This window comes from Macadamia integrifolia, chromosome 6, assembly GCF_013358625.1.
Source record: "Macadamia integrifolia cultivar HAES 741 chromosome 6, SCU_Mint_v3, whole genome shotgun sequence".
NCBI lineage: Eukaryota > Viridiplantae > Streptophyta > Magnoliopsida > Proteales > Proteaceae > Macadamia > Macadamia integrifolia.
Genome location: NC_056562.1, coordinates 23560397 through 23575764, shown reverse-complemented (window position 1 = coordinate 23575764; position 15368 = coordinate 23560397). Strand labels below are relative to the sequence as shown.

The 15368-nt window shown below is 37.4% G+C and overlaps 1 protein-coding gene across 1 annotated transcript; it reads left to right on the top strand.

The window, feature by feature from the left end:
* The first annotated feature begins 340 nt into the window (after nt 1–340).
* LOC122082612 (poly(U)-specific endoribonuclease-B-like) lies at nt 341–6745 on the top strand. Its single transcript, XM_042650294.1, is given in 11 exon segments — nt 341–1860; nt 1942–2022; nt 2093–2161; nt 2965–3036; nt 3134–3202; nt 3376–3444; nt 3657–3725; nt 4236–4491; nt 4494–4846; nt 5956–6027; nt 6302–6745. Coding segments are annotated over 11 exon segments (1461 nt in total). The 5' UTR covers nt 341–1746; the 3' UTR covers nt 6539–6745.
* The last annotated feature ends 8623 nt before the right edge of the window (nt 6746–15368 follow it).

Sequence of the window (15368 nt, the reverse complement as noted above, 5' to 3'; positions counted from 1 at the left end):
ATCCATTTTTTTATATTTTTATTATTTTTTATTTTTTTACATGAATTTTGTACCTTTTTTTTTTTTTTTGCCATTCCTTTTTTCACTAACTATGTTTCAAAGTATGGCGTACAGTATCGGCTTCAGCTTAGGATCTAGATCCTCTGTTATTCTTGGATCTATTATTCTTGGTGCAAAAGATGGCATGTGGCGAAGGACAGGTGGACGGCGCAAATTAAGTGAGAGAAGGTTGTACCATTAAAATCGATTTTAATGAGGAAACCGGCTCTAGTTCAATACAAAACCGGTTTGGTTCTCTAAACCTTAAAGGATTCAAACATGCAGCATATCTCTCTCCCTCTTAAACATCTTCTTCATGCTTTCTTCTCTCCCAAAGACGCTCTTCAACCTTCTATTGATCTTGAATCTAAGTTTCTCTGTTACAAAAGCAACCGCCCGAAGCTTGGGGAAGACGATTTCAGCCCTCAATTTGCCTGGATTCTTGAATCTAGGGTTTCATTCCTCTGTTCTTGTTTCCTGAAGATCTAGATCTGAACAGACGATTTCAGCCATCATTTGTTTACTTGCATGCCAATTATAATGGATGTTAGGAATGTAGAGGACCCCATAATTTGGTCTTGTGCAGATCTGGGATTTTGTGTTTTTTCAATTTCTTGAACCTGGACCTGCCCCAATCCCTATCTCATTTACTGCAGTTCAAGTAACTGGTCTTCCTTCTGAAGTTCAGTTCTCTTTTGAAACTAAATTGTTGATTCATAATTTGGGTCAAGTGTAAGTGGGTTGTTCCTGGGGCTAATTTTTTTCTTTTTCTTTTTTTCTCTTTTAGTGATTCTTGTTAACTGGAAACCACGTCAAAGCTTATGAGATCGAGGGTAGCTATTGATTCTTTGGAAATTTGGTTTATGATTCTTTTAGGTAGTACAAATCAAGGGCTGAAATCATCTTCCCCAAGCTTTGGGCATTTGCTTGTAATAGAGAAACTCAGATCTAATATCAACAGAAGGAAGTCGCAGGTTGAAGAGTAACAGGGTTTTTGGGAGAGAAGAAAGAACGAAGAAGGTGTTTAAGAGGGAGAGAGAGATATGTGGCTTGTTTCAATCCTTTTTGGTTTAGAGAATCAAACCGGATTTGTATTGAACTTATAGCTGGTTTCCTCATTAAAACTGGTTTTGATGTTAGTCTTCTCTCACTTAATCTGCGTCGTCCACCTGTCTTTTACCACGTGTTGTCTTCTGCACCTAAAATAGCACTAGAATAACAGATCCAACAATAACAGAGGATCTGGATCCTCAGCTTATAGGATCGATCCAACCAAATCATCTCTCGATCCGAGTTGAAATCGGAACCAACCCGAGTCCGATTCCTTTACCATGACCTAGATCCATTCCGTTATCTCTCACGTAGATTTGATTTTGCTAAGATATCCCCCCAAAGACGGAGATCTCCTCCAAGGTCGACCAGCCGCGTGTAATGCAACTGGGTCCCACTCTGACCTGTCGGCAATTAATTTACAAAAATTGCCATTACCCGCCCTCTCAACTTCCATTTCAACGGTTCTTTCTTTCTCTCACACACACACGTTTTATCCCATTTATTATGGTTCTTTATGTCGCTTTCACCTTCTCAAATCTCAACTATCCCCTTCGCCTATGAGGTCTCTGATCTAAGCTTTATCTCATCCCCATCTCCATTTTCTCATCTTCTTCTTCTCTTGTCCCTCTTCTGTGATCAAAAGGAAGAACAGCTATGGAGGGTTTGATCAAGGGCTTGATCGATGTGGCACTCGGCGTTGGTGACAATAACGACGACGAATCCAACTCTCAAGCTCGCGATGAGCGGTCCAGATCCACTTGGGCGCAGGTTGGTAGTTGTCACTGTTGTTGCTTACACTCTTCTGATCTCAACTGCGATTCTGATGCTTAGAATGGTTACGATGCGCAGGTGGTTTCTGGGGAGCAGGATCAGGACGAAGAGGGTGGTAGTGGTAGGCAAGATTATAATCGGAACCAATGGAATAGAAAGGTTTGGTTTTTGATCTCTTGATGAAATGTGTCTCAGTAATGGTTTACTGATTGATTAATTTGTTTTGTAGGAAGAGAACGAGTGGAGAAATGAAGAACCGGAAACAGCTGGAGAGAGACCTTCGAGGCGACACCAAAAGGTTCCTTTTTGTTTCCTCTGTGTTTTGGTTTTCGGTTTCCGTATTGATTGTGTGTATTAATAATGGGATCTGTACTTGTATTGAGCATCGCAAATGCCTCTGTAATGTGGCTGCACATCACCGAACCATGTAAATTGACTTTCTAGCAAGCCTTTGAAATTATTGGGGAAAGAAAAACTGCTTCTCTGCTCATTGACTCATTGAGGAAGCCCAGTGCCCAGACTTTGTGTCAGAAGAGACCACTCATTCCCAATAGTGCATGGGTTGATCTTTGCTGCAAATCACTGAACCATCTAAATTGACTTTCTAGCAAGCCTTTGAAATTAGGGGGGTGGGGGAATGCCTCTTCTCTGCTCATTGAGGAAGTCCAGTTCCCAGACCTTCTGTCAGAAGAGATCTTTTTAGAGGCAGTAATCTAGGCTTCTTGAGCTCTATAGAGGTGGGCAACTCTCAATTGCAACCTCAGGCTCCGTTTGTTTCAATGGAAAATATTTTACATAAATTGGCTTAACAGAAAGATGATTTTACAGAAAGAAAATTCAAAATTTTATAAATTTCCATTTTAAATATAGTGGTTGGTTCACTTAGGGAATTGTAAATTCCATACCTGCTGTCCATCATTCCTTGACAATCTTTCTTTATTCGAAGGCAGAATTCTAGATGCTGGAAAAAGTAAATGTATCAAATTTACAGAGTTTATTCCTTTATGTCTGAACATTCTATAACATAAAGCAACATATTCCTTTTCTCTTTTAAAAGCTATTTTTGAGTGATATAAGTGTTTGACAATGTCTCTTTTGCAGCTTGATTGTGAGGATGAGAGGTACAAAGAGGGTGGCAAGCATCAAATTAACCAACATCAATGGAACAGAAAGGTTGATATTGATTTTGATTTTTTTTTTCTTGATTTATGATTATTTGTTTGAAGACATCTCTGACAGTGCTGATTACTTTGGGCTCGGGTTTCTATAGGAACACGATGAGGGAAGCAATGAGGATTGGGAGACTGTTGGCAAAAGACCTCCAAGGCAACCTCATAAGGTTTCTCCTTCGCCTCTATCCACCTCCAAGTAAATGTATCAAATTTACAGAGTTTATTCCTTTATATCAGAACATTCTAGAACATAAGGAAATGTATTCCTATTCTCTTTTAAAAGGTTGATATTTATTTTGAATTTTTTTTTTTTCTTGATATGGTTTATGGGTTTCTATAGGAACACGATGGGGGGAGCAATGAGGATTGGGAGACTGTTGGCAAAAGACCTCCAAGGCAATCTCATAAGGTTTCTCTTTCACCTGTCCACCTCCAAGTAAATGTATCAAGTTTATGGAGATTATTCCTTTATATCAGAACAATCTAGAACAGGAGGAAACATATTCCTTTTTCTCTTTTAAAAAGTTGATATTGATATTGATTTTAATTTTCTTGATTTATGATTATTTGTTTGAAGGCATCTCTGACAGTGCTGATTACTTTGGGCTTGGGTTTCTATAGGAACACAATGAGGGGAGCAATGAGGATTGGGAGACTGTTGGCAAAAGACCTCCAAGGCAACCTCATAAGGTTTTTTTTTTTCACCCCTGTCCACCTCCTCCCCTCCCCCACCCCCCAAAAGAAACGGATTCACTTGAGTTTGAATGCTCTCCGAGTCTCCCACTGATCCAAGAGCTTTAACGATTCCGGGCACATTGCTGTTTTGAGGAACACCATCTTTTTGCCCTCATTGTTCGGGAAAATTCTGTTGGAAGATCAAGCTAAAACTTCCCCAACTCAATTCTAGAAATAAACAGATAATTTAAAAATTAAAAAAATAAAATCATCCAAGCAACTTGGGCAGACAGCTTGATCCGTTTTTCCCATCCACCATTCAGACTGGACGTTTCATCCTAGACTTTTATACTAAAAGCATTTCTAGTTAAATATTATATTCATAAAATGTATACGGATATGGTGAGAGGTCTGAACATATCTATAACTGCCTCCAACCCAAAAGAAGAACTCTACAAAATTTCTTTTTGTTTGGGGGGAGGTTTCTTTTTCATTCTCACGCAACACTTCAACATGCATTGACAGGTTCCAATGGATTATTGGCATGGATATAAACAACACCCAAGTGAGCAAAAATATGCTGATGATATCAGCTATGGTGCTGAAATAGAACCCTCAGAAAAGGAGCTTTCTGACCTTTCACATGCTTGCAACAAGCTCTGGGAACTTGATTCAAACTGTTTGGTACCCGGAAGGGACTATCAGATTGACTGTGGTGAAGGAAAGAAGGTCTATCAAAAGGAGGATATGGCACAAGGAAGCCTATTTGACTGGGTGAATGAAGGATATTCAGGAAGCCTACTTATTCTCGTTTCTGTTCCCTTTTAGATAATTACAACCCAAATGAAGGGTCTAAAGAAGTTGTAACTTCTCAAGAGAAGCACGAGCAAGTAGCATTCATAGAAGAAATCAGTAGAACTGCCCCAGTCAAGTATCTTCACAAGTACCTCTCATTCAAGGGCATTATTTCTGAGGATATTCATGATTTTAAGAGAATGCTGACAGATCTGTGGTTTGAGCTCTATGGTCGTGGTGGTACATCCGGTTCATCTTCTGCTTTTGAACACGTTTTTGTTGGGGAAATCAAGAACCACTATGGGGAGCATGAAGTTTCAGGCTTCCACAACTGGATTCAGGTCTGTGTCTCAATGCTCATTGTTTATACTTATTTCTGATAGTTGGCTGAAATATTCCGACTTGAATTGTCATCAGTTCAATGAAGTGAAACGATGATTAATACCTTCTTTTTCATTTTATTACTTTTCTTAACTGTATATGTTCAGTAGTGGTGAACCAGGTATTTGGCTGGACTGTGAAAATTTTTAGTATTGGGAAATTGTGTCTTTAGGGACCCTATGTGGATTCTAAATTTTAAGGTATACATTGAGTTAAGCCATAGCACAATAATTGCATCTATTGGACCTTGACCTTGCTTTCCAGTATCTATACACATTATCTAGACTTGTTTAAGCTGAATACTTTAAATATCATATACCATGCCAGTGTTTTACAGACTAATAGTATGATTGAGTGACATTGGATGGACCTATTCTCCTGTCAATGGTTCTTAGGGAAGAATGGTTATGACCGGCCAAGCAGTCAGTGGTTCTAATGATCCCACTCCAATCCAATGATATGTGGAAACCATTTCTAAATTATTTTCACACCCTTTTTATCTTTTCTCTTTCTGATTTTAAATTTATGGGTGGGAGTGTTTCTTTTGTTGATCCATGCCAAGTGTTAGCACTTAATATGTAGATAGGATCTTGGCACTGAGGCAATTGTTATTATGGTGCACTGAAGGAGTGACATAAAATGATGTTTTGGACATGTTTTGTGAACTATCCACATCCTGAATGCAGTTGAGTTGCATTTCACATGGCAGCTAGTATCCCCTATTAATAATTGCTTTTTGAAGCATTTATTTAATTGGCCTAGAAATATGAGTAGATGATATAGAAATACAACATCTGTATGGTTTATGATTCCTTATATGGGAGCATTATTGACAATTAATTGCAACTGTTCAAAGATTTCTCTAAGCCTTGTTTGTATTTGTATTTGTATTTGGATTTGCCATTGGTGTTCTCTGCAAGTTAAGTTAGATATAAGATTAGTTAATTTTCTATGTTTCAACTGAAAATTAGGATAATTTGGTTTCGTTTCATCAGTTAGGTCTTACATGGATAAAGTCGTGTGCTTTATTGTCTTGGTGATTTGCCTAACTATAGTTTTCCTTTTGTAGTTTTATCTTGAAGAATCAAAGGGAAGGGTTGATTATCAGGGATACATTTTCCCAAGAAGACGAGGCCAAATGGTAAGTAGCATGGCTATTTAATTTTCCTTGCCTGTAAAGCCTTCTTGTTTACTCTTCGATAGCAATTTGCCAATGATTTATCATTTAGTGATCTACATATAAATCACTTCAGCAATTGACTAGCGCGTAGATTGTTCATATGCCTATATCTCTATCGTTCCATAAGATACAGAAATCAGGTTTTTGGTTTTTATGTTAGAAGAATTCAAGTTTTGTTAGCCACTGATTTAATCATCTCTAATCTCCCACATTGAATTTTACCTTGAACTTGCAGCCAGACTCAGAAACCAAGCTTCTTACAGTTCAGTTTGAATGGAATGGTGTTCTGAAGTCTGTCTCAAGCACTTTGGTTGGAGTGAGCCCAGAGTTTGAAATTGCACTGTATACATTGTGTTTCTACATGGGTAGTGAGGACAATTACATTCAGCTGGGTCCTTACCCTGTTAATATCAAGTGCTATCGCCATGGAAATGACAGAATTGGATCTGCGTTTCCAATAGCTGAATGTTGAGTTATAGGTACAAAACAAGCATGTGAAGCACTTCCATTAAGGCTTTGAGGTGTATCTTGTTCCAAGAGGAATATACTTCCAAAAGCTCTGCTTTTTTTTTTCTTTGTGTTTATATCATTGAAGTGTTTACCAGAAACTGAGTAATAGTTGGGATTTAATTACTCTTTTGAACTAATTGAAGGTGTAGAGACTACTTTTTTTTGGGTATGTTGATCAAGCCCCTCCATTAATCAAACAAGCCCTCCCTCCGTATAGAAGGTCTGACTCGACCAGATCATTCCTTTATGTGGCAAAAGTAGATACCATTGGCAAACATTTTCCGCCAATTTGTTTCTTTTTTATGGCTAAAGAACCCTGCCAGTCTGGTGCAAAAACGTCAAGGTTGGTGCGGGTGCAAAAAGACCAGGATGCCCCCCGCCCCCCTATGTGTGCTGATTATACTCCTTCACGCACTCACATTGGCCTGCTGGTCTGGTGTTTCCTGCACCGGACCGGCCGAGTCCCATCTCCCCTTTTTTATTTAAAGCCCTTTCTTTTGACTTATTATAATTAATATAGTATTAGAAGGCTTGACTAGACTGTTCAAATTTCATCATCCATCTTTACCATACTGCCCATCATCCATTGGGTTTTCTCACATGTAGTTATGTGGCAATTCTGACTGATTTGTTTTGGCCATCCAAAAAACAGTTGAGCAAATTCCTTTTTTTTTTTTTTTTTTTTTTTTTTTTTTAGGGATATAAGCAAATCAGATACGGATTGTATTTCTTTACCGGGTGTAGATATGGATGAGGATCAAATTTGAATTTTTGACTATCTAGTTTTTCTCAAACTTGTGTAATCCAGACCTTCTCCTCTCCCCTCTCCCCACCAAAAGAAAAAATGAATACAATTTTATCTTAATCTTTCTATGTTGTCTCATTTTTTTTTTGTAGAAGTTGTCTCAATTCTTTTCTTCATTCTTTAGACTTGTCTAAACTTTACTGATTATCTAATTGCATTGAATATTTATTTTTTGGATAATTTTGATTTCTTAATACCCTTTGATCGTACCCCATGTCCGGATTTTGAATATCTAGGGGTTAAGCTCAGTCTCCTCATTCAAGCTCCATCCAAACCCCGGGTCTAGATGGCAAGTAGCCCATTTTTTTCTAGATTATGACCCAGTCAATTAGAATAGCTGATCTCTCAAACCACAAACCCCCCACCCCCCACCCCCCCCCAAAAAAAAAAAGAATATTAGGTTTCCAAATTAAATGGCAATATGCATAGTTCCACCTGGTCTTCATTTCCCACTCAAATGGCCAAAGCAAAATTACAACTTTTACCCTTTTCTTTGGAGAACCAAGGGCACACCAGAGGACATAATAGATAAATTACTGACTGAAGGTAATGGAAACTAGGACACTTGAATCAGAATTCAGTTCTACTCTCGCCTTCAGTATTTCTTGCAGTGGAGGGACACACTAGCCTTAATTTCACAACCAAAGACTCACCTATCCTATACCTATCTTGAATCTAGGAGCCCCTTCACTCTGTTCTTGAGCATCTATTTTAATTTAATGAGTTAATTAATCATATAATTAATACAGTATAACAACTAATCCAACCATATTGATCTAGTTTTATTTAAATATGAGCTATGGCAATTGGAGATTTGAGATTCCACGGGAGATGTAGCTTCACACAAATTCTCACTCAAAAATATTTTTCTGAAATTTCTCATCTCAAATAAACATATGGGATGTAAAGTCTAAAATTATCAGAGATAATATCTTTTGAAGGGAAAAGAACAGGCTCCCCTCCCGCAGCTCACGATATTTTAAAATTACTGACACTCTCTTTCCTTTCCCACCTCAACAACCATTAAGGCTTCTGTTTGTAAGCATATCTTGCCCACATGATGAATGCTTTTTTACAATAAAAAATTTTGAGCTTTTTATTTTACTTCTATTCATTTTATTTCCAAACAAATGGAACTTGGAGCCAACACAAACTGCGAGTCCAGAACTCCAGATGCCGATACTGATATGGATTGGTATCAGCTAAAATTTGGTATTGGCATAGGCGGATTTTTTTTTTACTTCTACATTTCGTCCTTACCGCTAAGGGATCGATTAGAAATCGATAATAACATGTGCCGATACTGATACAAATTGGCCAATTCGATTGATCCAATATCGATACACTGATCGAAATATAGCGCTATGATGATCACCATATCGTTATAACACCATGGAACCGTAACACTATGATGTATCACAATATCGTCTTAATGCCTTACTATCCCTCATGCCATAGCGCTATGATGATCAACAGTTCACCACAGCACTAGGCCGGTAGGGTGATAGTCATGGAGGGGTGTCAATGGGTCGGTTTGGTCCAGTTTCAATCTGGGTTGATTCATTTTTGGTGTGGAAATAGTGAAATCAAAATCGAATCAAGAAATTTCAGTTTTGATGTGGTATTTCGGTTTGTTTTATATTTCCTGTATCAGTTTATAATTGGGTTAGTTTCGATTTTTAATCCGGTTTGGATGCCACTTTCCATACAAACATATACAAAACTATGCAAAATTTGGTTTTTTAAAATGAGTTTTAGACTATTTTTGGTTTCTTACCGATTTCGGTTTTGATCCGGGTTTTAGCTAGTTCCAGTTGGGTATTGTATCCATTCGTTTTTTTTTTTTTGCTAACGACAGGTATCCAGGCCTTTAGCCTGACTAGTCCAATTAGGAATGTAAACAGATCGAATTCGCCTCAAATAGGAGCCTGTCCGAATTTGAATCCGTTTAATCGGAGCGTATCCAAATTCGATCCATTTATCCAACTGGATATCTAAAACGCTATTAAATTTGAATTCGCTTATCTTGACGGTAATCAGATATTATCTGATCCGATCCATTTAACAAATGGATACCTAATATCCAAATCTGAGAATCCGATTATAACTTAGACTTCTTTGCTTGCCCTATGTAATTTTAAATGAAAACCATCACATATGTTCACTCACTCACAACAAATACATAAATCAATTGAAGCAATTTAGTTTGAAATCACATAGCCTAGAATCACAACAAAAACCAAAGCCTAATCCAAATCTGTTTTTGTTTCAAATGTTGAGAAGATATGAGAGAGTAGATTTATCTTAAAAAAAAAAAAAAAAAAAAACACTTGGTACTCCAATAACTATACAAATCCATCCTGACCAGCTGAACGCAACACAAAATCCATCATGACCAGCATCACATATGATATTTCTACACTATTATTATGTAATAAAAATTAATATATTTATTTAATATTATAATGATAGAAACCTATTTGGAGAAACGAATACGGATATTCTTTACCATCGGATAGCTAAACAAATCGAATAATAATCGATCATAAACTAGGATTATCATAATCGTATCCTCTTAGTTTTCAAACTGGTTTGGATAATTTTTGGATATGCATTTTTCTAATATAGATACCCTTAAAAGAATACGAACCCAAATCGAATATGATTTTTGACTATCCATTTATATCCTTAAGTCTTGTGGGCCCATACTGACCCCACAGTTGCATGAACTGGATCATACCGAGGTTAAATGAAAATCATTCAACTTTCACCAAAAACAGTGAAAAACACTAAACACCCCATGTGAGTGGCTCTAGGCCCCCAAAAACAGTAAGAGGAACCGAACTTCAAATCACATGCCTTGCAATACCTTAAATCAAAACCAATCTAACAAGGCTTCAATTCAATTTGATCCAAGCTATTATTGATTCGGTCCAACTGATTTTACCAGTTCGTTTTAGATGTTGACACCCTATCGTCATGTCATGTCGACATTGCGTTATGAGGTCACCATATTATCCTAGTGTCATATCGCCATGGTGTCATAATGGTATATCACCAAGCTGTATCACTACCGATGAAGGTTGTACAGATTGGCTGATAGGGCCGATTCGTGGTCAATACATCCCGACGATTCATATTGGTATCGGTTGGGGATGATACCGATCCAATTCCAAATACTAAATCCTTTTTATTGGTGCTCCCACGTCCACTTGATCCGGAGTTCCAAATTCCGACTGCTACCGATATAACAATATGTAACAACCAGTGGCCAATTACCTAAAACCAAGTGTCAATCATAGCTGTGTATTGGTACAAAATCAAGATATTATTTTTGGATGTGTGGTGGTGTGTGGATAAGCGAACGGTTCTAAGTTTGATTTTTCATCTATGCATGTACCATTTAAGTGGAGACTATAGCAGTGAATTGCTACATTAGTCTCTCTGAGAATTAGTTAAGATATGCGTAAGCTAATCCGAACACCTTAATTAAAAAAAATTCAACATAAAATATCTTGTGTTGTGACTCTCTGGGAAGCTGCAAGTTGGACCGTTCAGACGGTAATGACAAAACGAGGTAGCAAACAGATTATTGAACAGGATAGGCATAGAAGCTTCATATATTTTATCATCGGAAAAGAAGAAAAAAATATCAATGCTTTTTTTTTTTGGGAAGGGATGCCGACTTGGTTGAAGCATTGGCCGCGACAAGACAATGGTGTATATGAGCCACTTAAGGGGATATCGACATCGATTTGAAGGCATTCAATATTCTATACTTTATCTCTATAGGCTAGATGTTTGGTTAAATGCGTAGTGAATATTTTAAGTTGATTGAGAGTGATTTGCACATTGTATTGAGCTTGTAATTGGGACAACATATATAACCCCATTGTTTATTGGACTGGGGTATTCACATTCAACACATAAAGGGGTAAAGTTATTATCAAATAATTAAAGGGGTAAAGTGGGTTTTGGAACACCCTGTGTTATAAGGGGGTTGTAGCTTCCTTCAGTTATAGATGTTAAAAGGTGTTGAATATGTTGAAAGCCCGGTAAAGGTATTGCTCTATGGATGTAAGACCATGTATATCATGTGTGGTGTGATTGTGTTATTATGTTTATGGGTATTGATCAAGTGTTATAAGGACCTTGTAAAGTGCGCATGAACAACCTAAAATACCTGGCTATTTTGTAGTTGCTAGGAGAATGTGCATATGATTATGTGTGATTGGTAAGATTGGGATTGTCCCAGCCAATCAATGTGTGTGCTTAAACCCAGTGTCGGAATTGAGGACATCGTCAATGCGGTGATCAACAAGGTGTTCAGGACTATTGCCAATGCGGTGAACACCAAGGGTGTGTTGGAAGAAATTTTGGAGGAGTCACCCCCATATTAGTGTCAATATGTGGATAACAAGTTTTATTCAAATATGAGCCATGGCAATAAGAAAATTGAGGTTCCACAAGAGGTGTAGCTTTACACCGAATCTTACCCAAAAGTTATTTTTTTAATGGGGAGGGTCTACTATGACGTCTAATGAGAGGAAGGTTATGAATTTTCCAATGGAGGTGGGCATTTAATGATTTAATGGGGAGAAAGGATCTGGAGTCCATGAGTAGGATGTGAAAGGGCAAGAATCTGCACACTATTATTTCATTGAAAATAAATAATGGGATGAACAATTTGGGGAAAGGCCAAAAATTTCATGCTCTAAAACTACAGGAGAAAATTTCTTTGAGGGAAAAGAATGGGTACGTTGTTCACACGGTCGCTCACAATCACTAACACTCTTTTCTCTTTCTTTCACCTTAATAACCATATGGATCTTCTTGTATGACAAACTGATACGGACTAAAATCCACTCTCCTTCACCCATTGACTGTAAAATACTATTACATCATTCGCATGTATGTTCAAACAAATGAAATTAATTATGTGGTTTTCACCTGGTTACAAGTTGGGAGCCTATACAATTCCAGCCACCACAAACTGCAATGTATGTTTTCTCACAAAAATGACCTTTATTTGAGTCATAATTATTTTTATTGGGCTGCTAAAAACCATAATAGTTGGGGTGGTTTTTTTTTTTTTTTTTTTTTTTTTTAGAACGGATCAGATTCACATACGAGAATGTACGAGAACGTCTCTGATCCGTGGATTTAGAATCAATTTTCTCTCTCTTCATTTAATAGATTCTAAATCCACAGATCAGAGACGTACAAGAACATTCTCATATGTGAACCTCATCTGTTCATTTTTTTTTTCCATGTTATAGTGAATATGATCATTCATTCTCTCTCTCTCTCTCTCTCTCTCTAATAGCACAATTATCAACATTGATGAAGAATTACTGTCTACATTTCTTTATTGGCTCTCTTTATTTGTTTATCTTTTGGGTGTGTGTGGTGGTGTCAAATCTCATCTTGGGTCTTCAACATGAAATATCTTCTCTCCTAAGCTAACTAAAATTAGTATAGGTGCTTTGCTTCCTCTTGGTGTCAATTACCTCCCATCGGTATGTGTTTTATGTGCCAAGCTCTTGGACTCTCTCAGAAGCTGCAAGCCTAGAAGTTCTTGGAGCAACGTGGACGGTTCACATAGTAACAACAAAACTAGCAAACAGACCATTGAAAAGGATGGGCACAGAAGCTTCATATAAGATTACATTCTTCATTTAAAGTAAAAAAAAGAAGAAAAAATATCAGTGTTCTCTTTGAAGGGGATCCAAGATATTTTTAAAAATATAAAAAAATAAGAATAATAAAACTTTCATAGTGGCTCCAAGATATTTTAAAAGTGGAAGCGAGAGTGCAAGGCTCATGCAGAGTTTGGATTTATATGCTAGCCCAAGTACACATCCCAATTTGTCAAGGAAACCCAACCTGATGTTGGTGACAATGACCATCCAACCTTATTAGATTCCTTTGCTTAGCGTGGAAGATTCATGGTGTCTAACTGACTTCGAGGAATTAATCTATGGCTTCCGATCAAGACACTTTTGTAGGAAACTGGGGATGAAAATCCTCTGTTTTTCTCATTCCTGTTTTTCCTTGTTTTGCTACCTGCAGAACACGACACGTGGACAATTTTAACATCAACGGTCAAGGTTGGGTGAGGATTATTACATCCGGTTGGTTAAACTTAAAGTTGTCCGCCTGTCGTGTTCTGGAGGTAGCAAAACAAGGAAAAACAAAGGATTTTTTTCCGGAAACTGGTAGGTACCCGTATATTTGAGCCACGTGTACATAAGAATATTCATAATCTCAAGGGTCAGATATTTTTTCTCTTTTTAATTTTTTTTTCCAATTAGGGAGACAGATATGTTAGTCCTTAAGTCCTGACAAAAAACCCAATTCCAGTTTGGATGGGATCAAGAGACTTACATAGGCAAGGTAATCTTTTTAAAACTTACATAAGGTTAGAACTGTTCAGAAAAGAGCTGTTAGTCCTACCAAAGAATTGATGGAGTGTTTGGATTAAGGGTGTTAAGCAATTCGATTTTAGTGTATACGATGTGATTCGATTTGGTTCACATTCATTTGGTTGAAATCAAAATCGCATCATTTACTAAATGGTTGCATTTGCATTTTCTGAAATTGCAACCGTTTAATAAATGGTTTTGGTTCCATGGTTTTTAAATGGTGTCGGTTTCACTGTTTCTAAATAGTTAGTAATCAATTTGCTAATTTATTTGCATGTTTACTAAAATTTGTTTTTATTAATAAACGCTTCAATCTTGTATCAAATTAAATTAGGCATTGAATAAGCAAGGATTTAATTACATAATAGGAGTAAATTATTAAATAGATTGGTGGGCAATCTCTATGGTCCTTAATTCTTCCTTAAATTAAACCATTATGTTTTGTTAAAACAACCAAATATTTAATTGTTATACGGGTAAATCGGATCGTTTTTTATAGTTTAAATGGTTCGATTTTCACAGTGTCAGTTCGGTTTGAAATCAACGGGTTAAACTGTTAAAACTGACCCGACCCATTTAACTAATCGGTCTTAAACTTGAAACCAGAATCAAACCATTTACTAAACGGTTTTGTGGTTTTTGTGTAAACAGCTCACTTCATTTTTGGTAAACAGTTTGGGTTTCAAATTCACATCCTTAGTTTGGATGGATTTTGTAGCGATGTAGAAAATAAATGGATCTAACAACACCCCCGGTCTCCTTAGAGGATTATTTTTGGATATTTCGTTCTACCCGTAGTAGCAATGCATGCAATTTGGATCCCCTCCCCTTACAGGTAACTACCCCACTCCATCTCACACTGTCCATGGGATGTGGGGACGAACTTTGGGGCTTGCAAACGACTCTCCATGGATAGTGTGAGATGGGGAGGGGTGATTACCTGCAGGGGAGAGGATCTAAGTTCCAAAGCATGAGCATGCATTATCACGTACACGCAAGAGAAGGCGGTGAGGAAATATGTGGGAGGGTGAAGTGAGACGTAGAAGCCACGGCAACCACAAGGGAAGAAGATAACAAAAGCTACGTTTGGGAAATTGTGGGGACCTTTTCTAAGCTGCTAAACAACAATCCTAGCTTGTATATATTGCAACTTGCTAGTTATAAAAAGCTAAGCAAACACTTTCTTGTCAAGTACCAACACCCAATTCAGAATCCTAGCTCTTGCCTTCGCCACTAAACTATAGGTAGGTGGGTTAGTAGGTTCACCTAATTGGTGTAGGTTTGAAAGAGGATCTCTTTTCATGGTTCATAGAGGAAATAAGAGAGCAACATCAAACAACTAGGACCCACCTAGCTACTTCTAGTTTGAACATAGAGAGTAAAAAGATTGAAGCCTACAAGGGGAGAAGAAAGCCAAAGGGTCCAATACAACAATGTCTAATCCTGAGCCAAGGTTGTTTGCAGATCAAAAGTTTGAAAACCATGGATCAATGGATCATCCAGTTCAAACTGTTCAGGCCATTGAAACTATGAACCTCTTTGGATTTCCTTTTTTTTTTTTT